Here is a 17,112-nt window from a genome sequence, read left to right as displayed (position 1 = left end):
CCTTGTCACTGTGTCTGCCATATGTGTTTGTGTATTGTGTGTGTGCATGCCATTGACTAAACACATGCCCCTTTTGTGTGGCACATGTGCATGTCCTACCACAGAAGCCCAGGCCCAGCTCCACCCTCCCAAATTAAAACTCATTCCAGCAAGAGGTGGGTCTATTCGGCCTCATTGCGGCTCCACGATCCTTCCTTACTTGTCCCCTTCTCTGCTAGGGGCTGCAGGAGAAGGGAGAAGGAGAGGGATGGATGGAAGGAGAGAGGGGGAGGAGAGAGGGGGAGGGGAGGGGGGTTCAAGGCTCTTGCTTGAGTGAGTTTTAATTTGTGTGCTTACTGCAGAAGATGCTGCAGAGTGGCGTAGTGGGGGGAACAGATGCATTAGTGCTCATGCACTCATTCACCTCAGACTAGATACACACACCACCTCCACACATACAAATACACACACGGTGACACTTATTATTGCACCCTGTGGTGGTGTCTGAATGGGTCTGGCACTGTGTTCTTTGTTTTCTCTCCTGAACAAAAGCCTGGTGGGCAGTCACTGTCTGATTGAACAGTTTATAAAATTGTGTGGCCGGCTGGAATAAGCTACGCAGGGACACAATCGATTTGCTCTGCCTTATTTTGTTGCTCCTTTAACATATTAACATTTTTGTCCCTCCTTCACAATTAACACCTTGGAAATATTTGGGTATAAAAAGACATAAAAACGTCCTCCTCCTTCTGGACTACAAAGAGTAGCGGGGAGGGGGGGGAGGGGAGAGAAGCGTTACAGCAATGACTGTCATGTTGCTTTGATGCCTTGATAGTCTGCGTGTGTGTGTATGTGATGTGGTAAAACTGCAGAAACATGGAGGATGTGTTCCAGGGATGGAACTTGAGAATGTCCCTGTTCCCCTCTTGCTGGCCTCTGAGGAGGAGCCACCAGCGCTTGCTCCTGCCCCCGCTGTACTTTGCGCCTGCCTTCCCTGGCCAGGCGCATAGCTTCAGTTTCCCTCCCAGGCCATGAGGGTATCAGGTTTGTTGAGGAGGAGGAGGAGGAGGAAGAGGAGGAGGAGGGGGGGGTGAGGAAGGATGGCATATGTGAGGAGGAGAATTAGGCGCATAAATCTTGTTGCATTGGTGCAGGATGGAAACGGTTAGACAGACAGAGAAGGGCGCATGAAGCGATGGAAGGGAGGGGGAAAATAGAACAAACAAGTCCCTCCTGGCCCGTTGTTGCCCCTGACCCCTCCATCCTTAAATTCCGTGCCAGCAGCTTGAGTTGTGAAGCGGCCATTTTATGAATGAGGGTGGGAGGAAGAAAGTGAGAGAGAGCGAGGAATAAGGAAGGAACGAGAGGGGAGGCAGGTCAGGTTGTGTGTTATGTATGTGTGTGGGTGGGTGAGACGCGGCTCAGAGGCGCTTGTGGTGGAGTTGGTTATGTGTGTTTGTGTGTGTGTGTGTGTGACTGTTCAGGCTGAGGAGGAGCCTGAGGTAGGCCCACACACATACACTCTTGCCTTTTCACAGGCTTTGTGTGTTTGTGTTTTGTTCATGCCTCTGCTGAGACACTGTGCAGTCTGGAACAAAGGCTCAATTTGGGCTGTGCTTCTGCCTGAGGCTGCTCGCATAGCAGCCACAGCAGATCAGTACTCAGAATGAGGAGTAACAGGCACACCTCAACACTTTCATAAAGTCTTCACAGCTGCAGTGAAGAGAGACTTCCTGCTTTTGAGGTGCATTTGTTTATCTGCGAGATGGGAATTGTCTTGTAAACATCATATTTATGCTCCCCTGCTGTCCCAATTGCACCATGAAATCCACCCTACTGTTATTTAAAAAGTGCAGTCCCAGGGGCTCAACAGTCAAGTGCATAGTAGTTTATGTGCACTATTATTTTTATATAACATTTTTTCTCTTCCCAATTGGAATATCCAGGTTGTTTCCTTTACCTGGAGGGGGACGTTGGCAAAAACACATTTATTCACATATTTATTGCCAAGAGTTTGAGATACCTTATTTCTATTAGTTTTAATTGTATTATGAAGCAATCTTGAGTGGATCTTTTTCCTTCCAGTTTCTTGCTTTCTGTTTCAGGATGCAGCAGTCAACAGGATATAAGTCAGCACAGATTATTTTTCTGAGCAAACACACTTTCACATCTTCTTTTTGTTGTCTTCGAGGTCACAGAGGGCTTTTTCCTTTTCTGAGGCAGTATGTTACATGGGTGCTCATGTCATGAGGCATTGGGCTGCCAAGATGTATTGATCCCTCGCTTAAATCTCTTACCTTTAAACTGCAGACATAATGCAGACACGGCTGTCGTCGGGTCTCTGCAGGGAGTTAGGGGCGATCAGCTCTGTTTCATGCATGATGGGACCAAGGGGGGTCTTGTGTCAAGGGAGAAGGGTTGAATATTCAGGTCTATCCCACCCCTTCAATTGTGTTTCCCTTAGCGCTGTAGTGCTTTCCTAATAACTTGTGGTCGTTGGTGAATAAGCTGACAGGACCTTTGTGAAGGCAGGGAGGCAGACAAGAATTGCCACAGAGAGACTGGCTGTGTGACAGGATGAAAGTTTGGTTTTATGCGTTGCCTGTTTTGGAAATTTATAATTAATTTTGATCATTTTTTTAGTTTTGTTTGTTTGGTGGCATTATTTCAGGTCTATAAATTATAAATATAGATCTGGTTCAGAAAAAACACCAAGAAACAAGACTGAAATCGGTCGATTATGTTTTATCAATTAATAATCAATGGCTAATATATTTGTAAGAGCCAGGTATACCTATGTGAGCGAGGTCAGGGTTAGTGCAACCTCTGTGTTGGTGATCCTAGTCCCCAGTCAACCATACAACAGTAGCTAGTATGTGCCATTACCCAGTCAGTTACTCAGTGAATCAGTGCTGGTTGTGTAGCGCTGTAGGAAATGAGAGCTGACGCAGAGTGACAGTGCAGACAGGAGGACATGCTGTCACTGCGGCCCCGGGACACAAGGACATCCTCTGGTGTTGTTTACTCCTCACTGTGTACATTAATTCTGCTGATCCAGCCTGCGATGCTGGCTGCCTTTTCCTGCTACAGAAAACGAGCAGCTTGGCCTGGAAACGACTCCAAACTGTATGCGTTGGACATGCTCTGCGTTCAAGGCACATTGGGAACGCAGTGTAAAAGCAGGGTGAGCTCACTTGCTCTGAGGGCAACTCAGTGTGCTCGTGTTATCCTCCTCGAGGACAGTAATAGCCAAAACAGCGGCTGTAACATTAATATATCTGACCGTCACAATCCGAGCGAAATGACTCGTTTCACTATCAGAATGTAATCCATTCGGTCAAACACATTTGAAAAGTCTATAACAGCCGTACGTAATGTTTCATTTTCAGCTGAACGTCTGGGCTCTCTGTTGGTTAATAATTATAGTAATAAATTGGAATTAACAACAACAGAAGTTTGCTAATATATGATTGCTACCCCCTCCTTGCCATCCTTTTCACAACCCCTTGCTGTTTGAGAGCTCAGCATAGGTTAGTTAGGATAACTGTATAGGACACACACACACACACACACACACACACACACACACACACACACACACACACACACACACACACCCACCACGGGTAGAGTAATAGTAGCTCTAATCAAACCACCAAAAGACAAAGCAGTGCTTGGAAATGTGGCCATGGAAAAAAGCCTAGAGCCAGAGCCAGCACTTTGATGGCTTCCTTTTGAGTGGTAGCTAAAGGATATGGTCTCCTGTTTCCTGTGTTTGCTCCATCTCGCTGTGTGTGTGTGATTGATGGCTCATTGATTGAGCAGCGTGCTCCCATTCCCACTCTCAGCCAGCTATCTGTCCCCTGGCTGTCTGTAGCCAGCCGGCCCAGCACCGGCTGTTCGAAAGTATGTGAGTGTGCACATTCATGTTTGTCTAAGTGCATTCTGGAGGAAATCATTGATCTAGCAGGTGTGGATCCTCTCCTCAGTCTGGCCGCTTGTCACGGTCTCATTGTTCAAAAGTAAGGACTAGATAATGTGTAACTCGGAACACATCAGGCACAGTCAATATTTAACACCAGTTCATGTCACTTAGTTAAGATAATATATTAAGAATTTAAATGTTACAAAGGGGTCTTTCTATCATTATCTGCATTGTTTTTGGTGCAGTTAAATACTAGAATCACAAGTATCCCTTGTTTTTAGGCATGTGTTTTTTTCTGAAACAGTTCCAGAGCTGCAGCAGTGCTACCGTGGAACAGTAAATATAGCCTCAGGCCTTCTATTTGTTACAGTTTACAGTTTATGTGCAATTTGGCGGCTTTCAGACCAATAATAGGTAACAAGACATTTATGAAATAACTGCAACAAATTACCAACAGGGATACAGTAGTTCTCAAATAAATATAGTCTGTGCTTCCTATGCATGTCGTGTGTGCAGGTGGTGCTGTGTTGTTTTTCAGCAGGTTCCCACACATATGTCAGAGGAACAAAGTGATCTCTTAAGAATGACATAAAACTGATGTAAAGTGATCTGTTTGGGGAAACCCTCGGGCTGACTGAACATGAGCTGGAGAAATGATAATAAGCGAATGAGGGAAATATTTTTATGAGAAAAAGATCAGAATTGTTTGTAGTACTTTGTGATACACATGCTGCAGTTTATGCGTGTTTTGTGTGTGCACGACTTGTTGAACAAATAGAAGAAGAATCTTTGTATCCAGAAAATACTCTACTGCCAATTTATGTGTATTGTACTAAATGTATCCATAACAGGGCAGGCTTGTGTTTATGTTCTCAGTGGATGTGTGTAACATGTCTGCAGTGCAGCATGCCTTTTGCCCATGGCTTAGGCCCCCTGTTGGTGCTCTGATAGTGCTGCAGCCTGGTCCGTTAAGTGGTGTGAGGTCTGTAACGACAAGAAGACAAAAGCATATTTTTCTGAGCAGGGGGCTCCCAAGTGGGCGGCAGTGTTGTGTGCCCCCCTGTCTATGTCCCAACTGAAGGAGAAAGTTGTCTGTGGCCTTGAGAGGGAGATAAAGAGAGGAGGGGGAAAATGGCCCACTGTTTTCAAACTGTGCCTTTATGACTCCCCTGACTGTGAGCGTGCCACGGCATTTCACAATGGAGGCCATTGTTTGTTTGGGGGAGAAAGCGTGGGTATTTTGTTTCAATCATTTCTTGAAGTCTTATGTTGACACGGTGGGGGCTTAGCACTTCCTGCAATTGGAGGCCAGCTTGTTCTCTCTGCCCATTTCCCTGCCTCTCTGCTGGCATCTGTCCTCTCTGCCCTCTGTGTCATCCTTTCAGTGCTTTAATTTACTGTATGTTCGCACCTGTGGAGTTTTTCAGTTATGAGGCTGCAACATTTTGGATTATCTTCAAAACAAGCTAGATGGGAGCGAGTTTAGAGCTATTGAGCTCTGTCATACTGGCCTGGGCTGAAGGTGATTTAATGTCTAGTCTTTGTGGAGTCCGAGCAGAGCAGAGCAGATCCTTCTCCATCTGCCTCGGTGCCAGCAAACCCCTCTGCCCCCATCCATACTCCCCCCTGAAGCCCCCTTCATTCCCCCCGCGGAGCTGTGATGACATTCACCTCTCCTACATGCACTCTGCTCCCTAATCTGACTAAGAACTAATCTCTGATGGAGGGATGTGATCCTGGACTAAAAACTGAATCTGATTGTGACAGGGCAAGGGAACGTCTGTTCACTGGCTAACATACACACACTTTTGTCACCTTCCCTCCATCCTTCAAACTCCACCCTCATCAGACGTGGAACACCTGTCTGGCACGGGGATCGATCCCTGTGATTAAGACCTCCCCAAACAGCCTCGTCCCTCTGCGACGTGTCTGTTTTAAAACACTGGATAAATAGATGGTCTGATTTCACTTTTTCTTCCAGCACATCTTTTATATATTAAGCCATTATTTCTCAATGCGCCTCTTGCTAAGGTCTCTTACTCTCTCTGTATCTCCCGTGACATCCTTTTTGTTTCATTACTGGAGACATATCACAGCATAGCCCAGCTGGTAATTTAGTGAGCTGTCTGCTAATGAAAATGTCAAACCTAGTCTTTCACAATAACATAGTATAAAGCATGATGCACCAACCAAAACTCACTTGACATGTTTTGATTAAGAAAGGTTTGCTTGAGTCTCAGAGCCTGAAAAAAAAGTGTAATATTTATATTTGTGTGTGAGAGCGCAAGGCTGTCTAGTAATTCTTTCGTTCTTGTGTTTTCTTGCTCCTTCCTTCCCGCTCTCTTCCCTTCTGCTGAACAAGAGTGGCCATGTAAGCTCCTGAGGTCCCTAAAAGGGGCAAATGAGGCTGAGTGTTTGTGTGTGTGATGGAGAGAGAGAGGGAGAGAGGGGAGAGAGAGAAGAGAAATGGCCTGGTTGAGTGGAGAGAAAGAGAGGAGGAGGAGGAAGAACTGAACTCTCCGCCCACCTAAAAGAGGAGGTGAAAAATGGGGATAGAACCATGATGTCACTGGCAGCCAATAGGAAGTGTGGGCTGGGGACTGTTTAAGGCCCGTCAGCTGTCCTGCTCCATCCAGATCGGCTGCCCTTTTCTGCTGTTGGTACAGTAAGGCCAGGCATGACGTTATCCATAGTCTGCCCCATCTCTGGCCTTTGCCCTCCAGCCTCTGACCTTTTGTCCTTTTCTCATTACCCCTTACTCCTGTACTCCCATACTCTTGAGCACAGCTGTAGTTGATTCTGTAGCTGATATGCCATCCTGTCTGTAAGTTCAGTATGGTAAAAATTAGATAGGGGACTGCAGTCTGTCACTCCTATGGTTTTCACGCTCTCTGTATCACAACTGTACTGCTTGTGTTTGACACCAGATGTGAATGGGAGACCAAGGATTAACACAGAAACTTAGGTTGAAACTGAGGAGCTGTGTCTGTGCTGAGCATGTAAGTGAAACTTACTGAAGGTGATGTAACGCTCAATTTGGTCAGAGGCTTGTGAACAGTGACGATTTTTACACTCCACTGCGCAGGCTTTGTGCAACAGCACTATTTGGTGCTGTTGTTACACAATTACTAATGAGGCCATGCCTTTATGAAGTCACTGTTCATTGCATTGTTATGGCTTTTTATTGTAATTGGTGCCTTTACATTTACATGATAACCCACACCGGCTGTTAGATTGCGACCTTCAACCACATGGAATAAAGGAGATGGTTAGAGTAATATAGCCCCTACCTTCGGTATTCAGACACACTCTTTGACATAAAAGGATCAAGTGATAACCAGAGCTTTGTTTAATGCTGGCAAACATTTCCCATCATTGGCCCTTGTTGGCCTTATCATGTGCAAACATGACACAAAGTCAGCAGTAAGTGCCTTTATTCTTCTTTGTTGTTCAGCTGTCCATGGAGTACCTGCAAGCTGTAAGCTCTTAACTCCCTGAGTAGATAGGAAATTGGCAAAACAAGGACCAGGTTTGTGTATTTATAAGGAGAAGGAAAACCCCTGACAGGCCTCTTTCATGTGAAATGAAGCTTTGTATACGACAGGTACTGGATCAGTACAAAACGGTTTTACTGTGATACCGTCTGGGACTGTGGTATGTTATCAGACCGATACACTTGAAAGGACTAGCCTAAAGTCTTAGTGCAGGCTCTCCAGTTGGAGAGAATAGTCTCAGTGTCCCGTCGTAGCAGATGTTAACTCTGGGCACAACTGTCCCTGTTGAACCCGCAGCTTGTCCTTTTTAAAGAACGAGTGCACCCTCACAAAAAGGATACTGTGTGTACCCTCAAGAAACTCGCTGTGAAAATGAAATTAAGTGAAGGAAAAAGGAAACCCTAAATCCAGATGTCGTATTTGAAGAGGCTAATAGGACTGTACAGAGCGTCAGCCTCCACAGAGGTGGCAGACACTGAGGCGTACATCCCAAAGAGAAGAGGGAGATGCACTGGAGGAATGGGCTGAGCTACGGCATTTCACCGCAGTCTGCCTATGTGTGCCAGCAAACAGCCACTGTCATCTGAAAGACAAGGAAACTGCAGTCAGACATACAAACAGAGACTGCAATGTAAGCTATGTTTAGAATATCGAGTTTAGTTACATGGGCCTAAATATGACCCTCATACACACACACATACAACACCAACACCAACCCTTACGCACACATATAAATAGTAACCAAACTGAGACATAATTTCAGGATTTACAGTCCACTGGCTATCAGCACAGTAATCAATTAATGGCCGTGTCAATGTTTGCACTCCATCTTAACCTGGTTTGAATGCTCACAATGAACACAAACTTAACCCATCAGCTCTTAGCTCATGGCAAATGCTGCTATGCTTAATCAGAATTAGGGCCTCCTTGAAGTCAATGTGAAATAAAGATGTGTCATCTTGAATCCAGATGTCGTGCCAGCAGGGAGAATGTATGCCGGACGGCGTGCCAGGACGAAGTCTAGGCACCGTGTGCCGCAAAGCTGCAGATGGTCATCTACAGAAATAGGCCTTGGCAACAGAACCTCTACTATTCCGAGGCTCTGATCATGATAGGCTGAACCAAGTTTGGGTAAAGAGTAAAAATGTTACACAAAGCACCGCACATGGTTGCTTGCAACATTTCACAGGTACTGTAATTAAAGAGTCACATTTAAAAAAAAAAAAAAAAAAAAACCTAAGGTGTTCATTGGAGTGGAGTCAGTTTGGATGTGTTGAGAATCAACATTGGTCCATATGGCTGGAGGTTCTCTCTGGGTAGCTGCCTGTCTGGGGACAGGTAGGTACACAGCCAGGTGTTAGACTGTGCCTGTAAACATCCCCGCTCTGAATCCAAATGCAGTAAATTGTTAATTTTATGTGTACAGTTTGTTACGTTTCCCTCCAGTGATGCATAGTAAAGCTTGCGTTTGATGGATACTATGCACAATTTATACAAGTAACCAATAATTTGTCTTAAGTGTTTGTCTTCATGGGTGTCTCCACTACATTCACAAGAGGAATTAGAGTCCAATGTGTAGGGCCATGTGAGGGCTTGACACGCTCTCACTAACCCCAACTAGTAACCCAGCTAGCAAAACAGTCAGCCAACACAGCTTGCTAGGCAGCCAGCATAGCACTGCCAGGAAACACACTGTATTTAATGAAGCAGATCTGGGAAGTCAAGTATTTTTAGAAGCCACTTTAGTGCGAGGAAACACCTCAGAATCTGTGGAAGAAAAAACCCCCAAACATTGCCTGAGTTCTCCCCGAAGTTGCTTTTCCCATACTAATGACTATCTTACGACTTACTTAGCTGTGCAGCCTGTTACCTTCGGTGCTTGCCACTGACATGTTGATTTCTGTGAATGTCATCATTGAGCTTAACCACAGGGGTGAAAACAACAAAAAACATTTAACTGCTAGGATTATTATTTCCGCCTGCTAAATAGACTGACTGTCACACTTATCTTTTTTATCTCATGAAATTATCAAATCAGCAACAGAAACGCAGCAGGTGATGCACCTACTTGCCGTTCATTGAGTAATAAGAGCCACAGTGCAGGCATCTGTGTAATAATACTTGATTTAGATAAGCCGTTCAAAGTGGAGCTAAATTGAATCTGTGCCATAAATTAGTATGATAGCTTAGTGGGCTCGTTTTTTAAAAACTCCATGTCATGACAGCCACTATGAGTGAGTCGTCAGAGTAAGTTGCGGAGTTGTCTCATGTAATGAGGAAGGTTGCCGCAGAGGCCCGTCTTTATGCTACAAATGTGACTCCGGGGTGCTTTTGTTGAGGGATGAACTGGGACTCTGAGACTTTGAGCCTAATAGAAGTCTGGCCTACAGGGATTCAGAAGTTCAACTTGGGCCCACACTTAGTTATGGAATTTGACCCCACTGATCAGTTCTACGCAAGGACATTTGGATTCCCTGTGAAGCAGCTCTTTTTTTAAAGGGACGTCAGTGTGTTTGCACTCTGTTATGAACCTTCCTGCTAAACGTTTTTATGTATCTATCTATACATGAATTTAGAGCAACAAAATGATATTCAGCCTTTGGCAGATTATTTTCTTGATTAACTGAATAACTGGTTTGTCTATGAAATTTCAGAAAATAGTGAAAAATGCCATTACAATTTCTCAGAGACCAAGGAAAGCTTTAAATTGCTTGTTTTATCTGACCAACAATCCAAAATCCAAAGATATTTATTCTACTATGATATATGACAAAGAAAAACATCAAATTCTCAAATTTGTGAATTTGGAACAAGCAAATATTTGACAATATTTTGCCTGAAAAGTGACACAACAGTAGAACAATACTAGAAAAGTTGCTGATTAAGTTTCTGTCAATCATCTAATCAAACAGTTAACCAGTCCGTTCAGCTATTCGTGCATTGCCTCAAGAATTACAAGGAAGACTTGATGTTTAGATACCTCAGTAGCCTAGTTAATATTAGTGTATCATATTTGTTTCTATTAACCAGAATATGGCCTTATTATAGCTTGTACTTAATAATTACTTGCAAAAAATCATACCAAATAATATCTGAATATTCATGTACGTTGTATTTGTCACTGTTTTGGTAAATAGTATTAAAATAGATCTCCTTACTCACTTTTTCCACTGTTTTAACATGTCTTTAACAGCTTTTCAGACCATCCTCTAAGTGTTTTCACATGTGACGGTGGTGCATACCTGTGTCCTTTTAGTGCAATCAACAAAACAGCAACAACAGCAGCAGCAGCAGCTGCAGAGTGGTGTGTGTGTGTGTGTGTGTGTGTGTGTGTGTGCTAGTGTGTTGTTGTGACTGAATGTGAGTGAGGGGAAATGCCACGCATGCCTGAACACACAGACCAGCACATAGTTGTGTGAAAAACACATTGCTGGTCTTTAGTGGGCATGGGAGTGGAAGAGACCCAGAAACACTGGGACAGGGAGGAATGGGCTCACACACACCTTTGTGCGCAGGACTGAACAGAGATTTAGCCAAGCTTTCCTGAGCCAGCTGTCTGCATGAGAAAATCACAACATGACGCAGTATTCCCCTTCAGGAAAAAAAAAAACCCTATCAGCAGACCGGTCGATCTTGCCGAACATGCACACTCTGTCTGAAAAGGTGAAAAGCACCACTTTAGATGAGATCAGTCTGTCCCGGCACTTGAAACTCTATTGCTGGAGCAGTAAGACAGCACTGGAATCTCTGATGCGGTTTGCCTTTGGCTGTGAGTGGAGGAAGCATCCTCTCTCTGGCCGTCTGGGCTGATGTGGTTTAAACAAGTGTCTGGAGTGATCCACTGGGGGCTCCCGGGGAGGATCGGGTTGCCGGATGAGGATGTGGCCTGATGGAGCTCAGGGAGTTGAGGGAGTTGGGGTAGTTGGGGGGGGGGTGGTCCTGTGATCTGGGCTGCTGAAGCCCCTGACAGGCCTGCCGTCTGCTACTGTACTCCTGTTCAGCTACCTAACTGTCTGCTACTGCTAACCTTAGCTCGCCGCCCCTGACTGAGTGGGTTACAGTGCAGTGGATTACTGTAGTGTGCAGTAGAGTGAATACTTTGAAAAATGGACTTGATGTAGAGATACATTTGGTCCATCAGTGTGAATGACACTTAAGGTGTAGCTAGTTCAGTAACTTACTCTCCTTCAAAATAATGCAGTTATCATCGCACATCATGCTGTATCATTAAAAAATTTAAAAATGCACAATTTTATCTTATATAACTTTGTACTCTAGCCTTTAACCAAACTGCTTTTAAAATCACACTCCGTTGAAATGTATTGCTTCCTGAAGAATGTACTTTAATTTGAAATTCCTCCTAGCTTCTGTATAGCCGAGTCATGTTTTGTTTTCAAGCTGATGTTCCAGTTAAGGGTCAGCACTGTTTACATGCATAATGTCACTAAGGCTTGTTGTTGAGTAAGCTACTTCTGTTCAGGTTTTCCCATAACTGATGGTTTCTCCGAATCTGTGGAAAAGCCATGCTTAATCACTATGGTTACGACTCCCCCTCCCAATGCCTGCTCAAGAGAGGACTTGTTTACCATCTCTGCTCCAAACTCAATAACATGTCAGTCATCAGGATTAGAACCTCCCCTGCCCACCTGCTATTGGTCGAGCAGATAGCTCCCAGTTTAACCCCCACCTTCCTCTTTCCCGGCACCCTCCTCCCTGCCGTCCCTCCCCTCGAGCCCTACTGTGAATAATGAATGATTTCCCAACTGTCTGTCACACTTCCTATGTATCTTCAGTGACACAGGGAAAACATAATGCTCTTTGATGTGTTATAAAAAATGAAATATTTAATCTTTCATTTTTATGTTTGACTATGACAGACACATATGAAAATTATATCCATTTACCAAATTCCTTATATTTTCACACCATACTTCGATCTTCAGAGGTGGCAGTGGCCTGCTGGCAGTAAACGTGTCACCAGCCTCCCAATGTAAACAGTGTAGTACTTACACAGCGTGCTCTCTAATGGGGCATGACTCGCATTCAGATGAGGAGCATTGCTGCACTGCAATCCTCTTCTTCTCGAGTACCGGCGTTCTTATTCAATAATGTAATGCATTTGTTTGAGAATCCAACATACACACATGCGCGTGGATGCAAATATATACAATATACAGTACACACAGATCCTTCTGCAGGCAGATGGTGTTGAAATTTTACCGTCTTGTTATCGGATTGATGCTGCTTTTTTGTCGATAGAGACTGTGGGGAAAGGGGAGGGGTAAGCCATGTTTGAAGGGCTCTGGGTCACATGACCCTGAACCCCCCCTTGCATGCTGGGCTTTAAGAAGGCAAGACCAGTCTCACAGAGGAATACATTTGATGCAGGCTGCCTCTTTTACTCTGCTGCAGGCTAAAATAATTTTTTTGGGGGGGGGAGTTGAAACTGATAATTACATCCTTGCGTGTTGTTTTTTATTTTCAGCTATGTGTTCTTCTTTTCTCATTTCACATTACACCTTCATGATCATGTTTGTTGCTAAAATAGCCTCCTCTTCTCAGGTTTCTGTAGCAATTCCTGAAGTTGTTATTGTGTTGTTACAGCGGAACAAGGGATTAACATTCTCCTGGTTGAATCCTTTGCGGCCTGAAACATTCTGCAGATTCTTCACATAGTCGCGCGACTGGAGGATACCTTTTAAAACAAAAAACAAACAGTGCACAACACTTGTCTGTCTCTGCCTATTAGTGATGCCTCTTCTCCCCCCTGCTGCTGTATTTAATTGCAGTTGTAGGCATGCACCAGCGGCACAGAAGGAGACTCCTCAGTGCTGACTGTTGTCTAGTTTACTGTTGATGAAACGGACCCGGCCACTTCACGTGTCGCAGTGCTGTGGTGGACAACAGGGGCAGGCTGGTGCTTAGCTATGGTGTCTGACCTGACTGTGTTTGCTCAGGCAAAGAGCAGAAGGGAGGGGCGTTGTGTAACTACTGTATGAGAGGAACAACATCATAAACCTACCTACCCCCACTCACAGCAGTCCGACTTATTTAACTCTGCAGAATCAGATCATTGTCAAAGTTTTTGTTTCTATAGTTTGTTCTCTGCTATCTAGTCTTTCACATTTGCTTAATGTAATACAGTAAGTACTAGGGTCAAATGCCAACCCATTGATGCTCCTAATTTATTCCCACTCGTATTAAACATCCACTCAGGGGACTACAAGGTCGGTGACACCTTATCTTAAGAGGAGTCCCTTGTTAGGTAGTTCCTTTCCTTTGAAGTAGTGGAAACCCACAATGCCCTGCATAGCAATGTGTAGAGAGCAGCAGTGTGGAAATAGGGCCGCATTAGGAGCTTCTATAAATAGAGGTTTGTATCCTTGATACCACGGGTTGTTTGGTCACACAGTGAAACCGGGTTGACTTATATGGATTTAAGGCAGCAACTCCCCCTCCCTGCGCTTTCTTCTGGCGAATGGTATGCATGTTTGGAATTTCTCGTCATTGAGGAATCTGTTAAAATGATGCAGAAGGAAGGGACCTCCTCCAGTAAGGCACATTAGAGTTTGCCTTGGCTGCCCCCTTTTGGTAGGATTCCAAGAAAATGAAGCATCGCTGATGCTTCATCGCCCCCCCACCACCACATACACACTCTGCAAATGTGCAAAACTGATCTGCTGGCTTTAAACACACTAATGTCAGCATCATATTTCCAATCAAATCCCAGCTGTCATGTGAGAACCCGTGTGTAGGCATGTGATGTTGTAGTTTTAAAAAAAGATCTTTGCCATTTGTTTTGGATCACATCCAAAATAGTTAGATACACTATTTATGAAGTAGCACAGAGCCAGTCAACTCCTGGTGTGGCAAGACACATTTATGTAGTGTGAAGCTATATGTAGCACAGGAAAGGCCATATTGCTAAATACTATACGTTTACACATTCCATCATGACAATAAACTTACACGCAGTAACTGCTGAGTAATTTCAGGGTCTGTTATATTTGGAGACAATAATTGGAAGTTCCTGATGTACTGCAATGTATTGAACAATAAACGGTTTTGTGTCAGGGCTGCTGAATGAGATTAGATGTTCTTTTTTGGGAGGAAATAGCTATAGGTGTTTGGGTTTTTCTTTTGTCAAAGAATGCTGAAGGACTTTTCCAGACAGACCTTTTCACCTTCTGCACTATTAGATTTGACTGAATGTGAGAAAGAATGGCAAGTATTTGAGAAACTGTCAGGAGTGGGAATGATCATTCCCCTTCCCTTGTGAAACGAAACTGGAGTTGGCACTGTGGAGAGTGTGTGTGTGTGTGTGTGTTTGCTCTGCAGCATTGCTGTAGTGCACCGTCACGTTCTTAACCTACACAGATGTTTTGTAAAGCAACATGAAATATTCATCTAGAGATTAGCTCAGCAGCCGGCTTCATTTTCTCCACTGATTCTCAAAGCGAACCACTGATGCTCCGACACCCGCGTTTGATTTAAAAGCAAATAAACAAGCAGAGCTCGTTTTCCTCTTTCTCTCTGGCGCACACAAATATTCGCATACCAACATGCATGTGCACACATATCACACACACACACACACACTCTCATTCTGTGCCCCTATAGAAGTATTTATTATGAATGGCTAAAATAATGACACTGATAACAATGAAGCAATATGTGTAGTGTCAGTGTCTTGCCAAATACAATAACACGCATGAAAGAGAGTGGTGAAATGTATGTTTTAGTTTACTTTTGTCTGAGCGTGTATGATTTTGTTTGTGTGTGTGTGTGTGTGTGTGCACGTGCACATTTCCTTCCAGCTATGGCTTTGCACCAGGAGGCGGTTGCTAAGGAACCAAGAGTGCTGTTCCTCTTATTTCAGTTCAGTTTCAGTGTAGTTCAGTTTCAGCTTTATTGTCCCTGGGGGAAAATTGTTTTGCAGCAATAACAAAGAGCATAACAATAAATAGTAAACACTTAAGGCCAAGACACAAACAACACAAGGGTGTTGTGGGCAGGGCTTTGCTGCCTGCATAATTTCCAATATGTAAAAAAAATAAATAAATAAAATAAAAGTCAGTTTTTTAAAAACAAATTCTGATTTCATAAACCTCGACTCTGCCTTTCCCAGAGCTGCTCTTTATCCTGACAGAGACTCCTTAAACAGGGAACAATCATTAACAGAAAACACTTCCATCACCACGCTTTTCACAATCATTCACACAGGTCCACACACTCCAGGTGCTTTTTCTATGCAGTGGACTCATCTGAAACTAGGACACCCCTGCCTGCAGTGTGTCAAGATTAGTTCGCAGTGGGAATCATCTGCTTTCTTCCCTTTACATCTGCTTTTCCAGAAGTGTTCCTCTATTAATAGGCTACAGTAAAAATGCTTTTCAACATTAAAAACAGACGCCTTCCATTCGCCATTTTCAGCTGTCACTGTTAATTTTAGAATGAAGCCTGAGATTATTGGAAGTTGTTGCTTAATCTACAATCAAGCACTGATCTCATTCCTTGGGTCTTGTTACCTGAATGATTGCTTCCTGATAACTTTTGTCTTTTCTGTGTCAAAGTTTTTTAGTATTTGTATTTTATTCTCTGGAGTTGAAGTTTGATAATTTAATGGTAATTTTATACGCTCTGTTAGATATGTCTGGCAGTCCAGATACACAATCGATCAAATGTACAATGTGTCTGTCCCAAGGAACGGGGAAAATGCTATGTGTTATTGATAACATATTTTTATGGGTTTTGGTTTCTCTGTGATGCTCAGTGAACAGCAAGGAGCTCCTATTATTCTTGTTGCTCAAGCTTAATTTGAAACACACAATTGTTCAGTATTTGTTTTTTTTTTCTCTCACAGCCTTGAAGGACGTTCACTAGTTCTTAGAAGCTGCAGTTATGGGAGTGAACGTTCTGTTTGAGCTTCAATTGTCTTTTCTTCTGTTAGAGAAGAATATTTTTTTGTCTAAACAATCCACTGGTAAACTTGGTTGCAGATTTGTGTAAATATACTACCTGGAATTTATTTTTTAAAGAATAGATGATACTAAAGGTGGTCACACTAAGTGAGGCCAGCTCTGAACAACGGGAACAGATTTTTAACTCTGCTGGCACTCCAGTTCCTCTGTGACGTTGCTTTTCAGCTCTGTGGCCCTGCTGGCCTTTTCACTTCTTCTCTTCACACAAACACACATTTGGACAACACACCTTTAATCTATTTATTTGCTTTCTGGTCTGCTACCAAGCAGATAATAACATTTAAATCCCAATCCGTGCTTTATACGCATTAGTTTTGCATCTTTTAACCTTTATCATCCTTCATTTTGTTGTAATGGTATCCAGCAGTGCAGACTGTTAACACCCACCCGGAACTGACTCTTCCCCATCTTTCTCTGTCTCCTCCAGTTTGCCCAGAACACTGCAAGCTTGCCTGCACAGACATGGGGGAGTGTTGCCACAGCCAGTGCCTGGGCAGCTGTTCTGAACCCAACAACGACATGGCCTGCTATGCCTGCCTCCACTACAACCACGAAGATCGCTGTGTGCCAGACTGTCCCCCAGGCACTTACAAGTTTGAGGGCTGGCGCTGCATCAACATGGACCTGTGCTCTCAAGTGCACCTGCCCGGTGACACTCACTTTGTCATCCACGGGGGAGAATGTATGCCCGACTGCCCCTCTGGCTTCACACGCAATGAGACTAATCGGTAAA

At 43.9% G+C, this 17,112-nt stretch overlaps 1 protein-coding gene across 1 annotated transcript in view; it reads left to right on the top strand.

The window, feature by feature from the left end:
* The window catches only part of igf1ra (insulin-like growth factor 1a receptor), a 74,991-nt gene that overhangs the window by 34,221 nt on the left and 23,658 nt on the right, over positions 1-17,112 (top strand). Inside the window, exon 3 of the mRNA XM_038706666.1 lies at positions 16,807-17,107. Within this exon, the coding sequence (XP_038562594.1) occupies positions 16,807-17,107 (301 nt within the window). The remainder of the gene's footprint in view (positions 1-16,806; positions 17,108-17,112) is intronic.

This window comes from Micropterus salmoides, unplaced genomic scaffold (genome assembly GCF_014851395.1).
Source record: "Micropterus salmoides isolate LMB-PRFRI ecotype aquatic unplaced genomic scaffold, ASM1485139v1 Ms_hic_scaffold_8, whole genome shotgun sequence".
NCBI lineage: Eukaryota > Metazoa > Chordata > Actinopteri > Centrarchiformes > Centrarchidae > Micropterus > Micropterus salmoides.
Note: the sequence above shows the minus strand (reverse complement) of the source record. Positions and strands in the feature narration are given on the sequence as shown.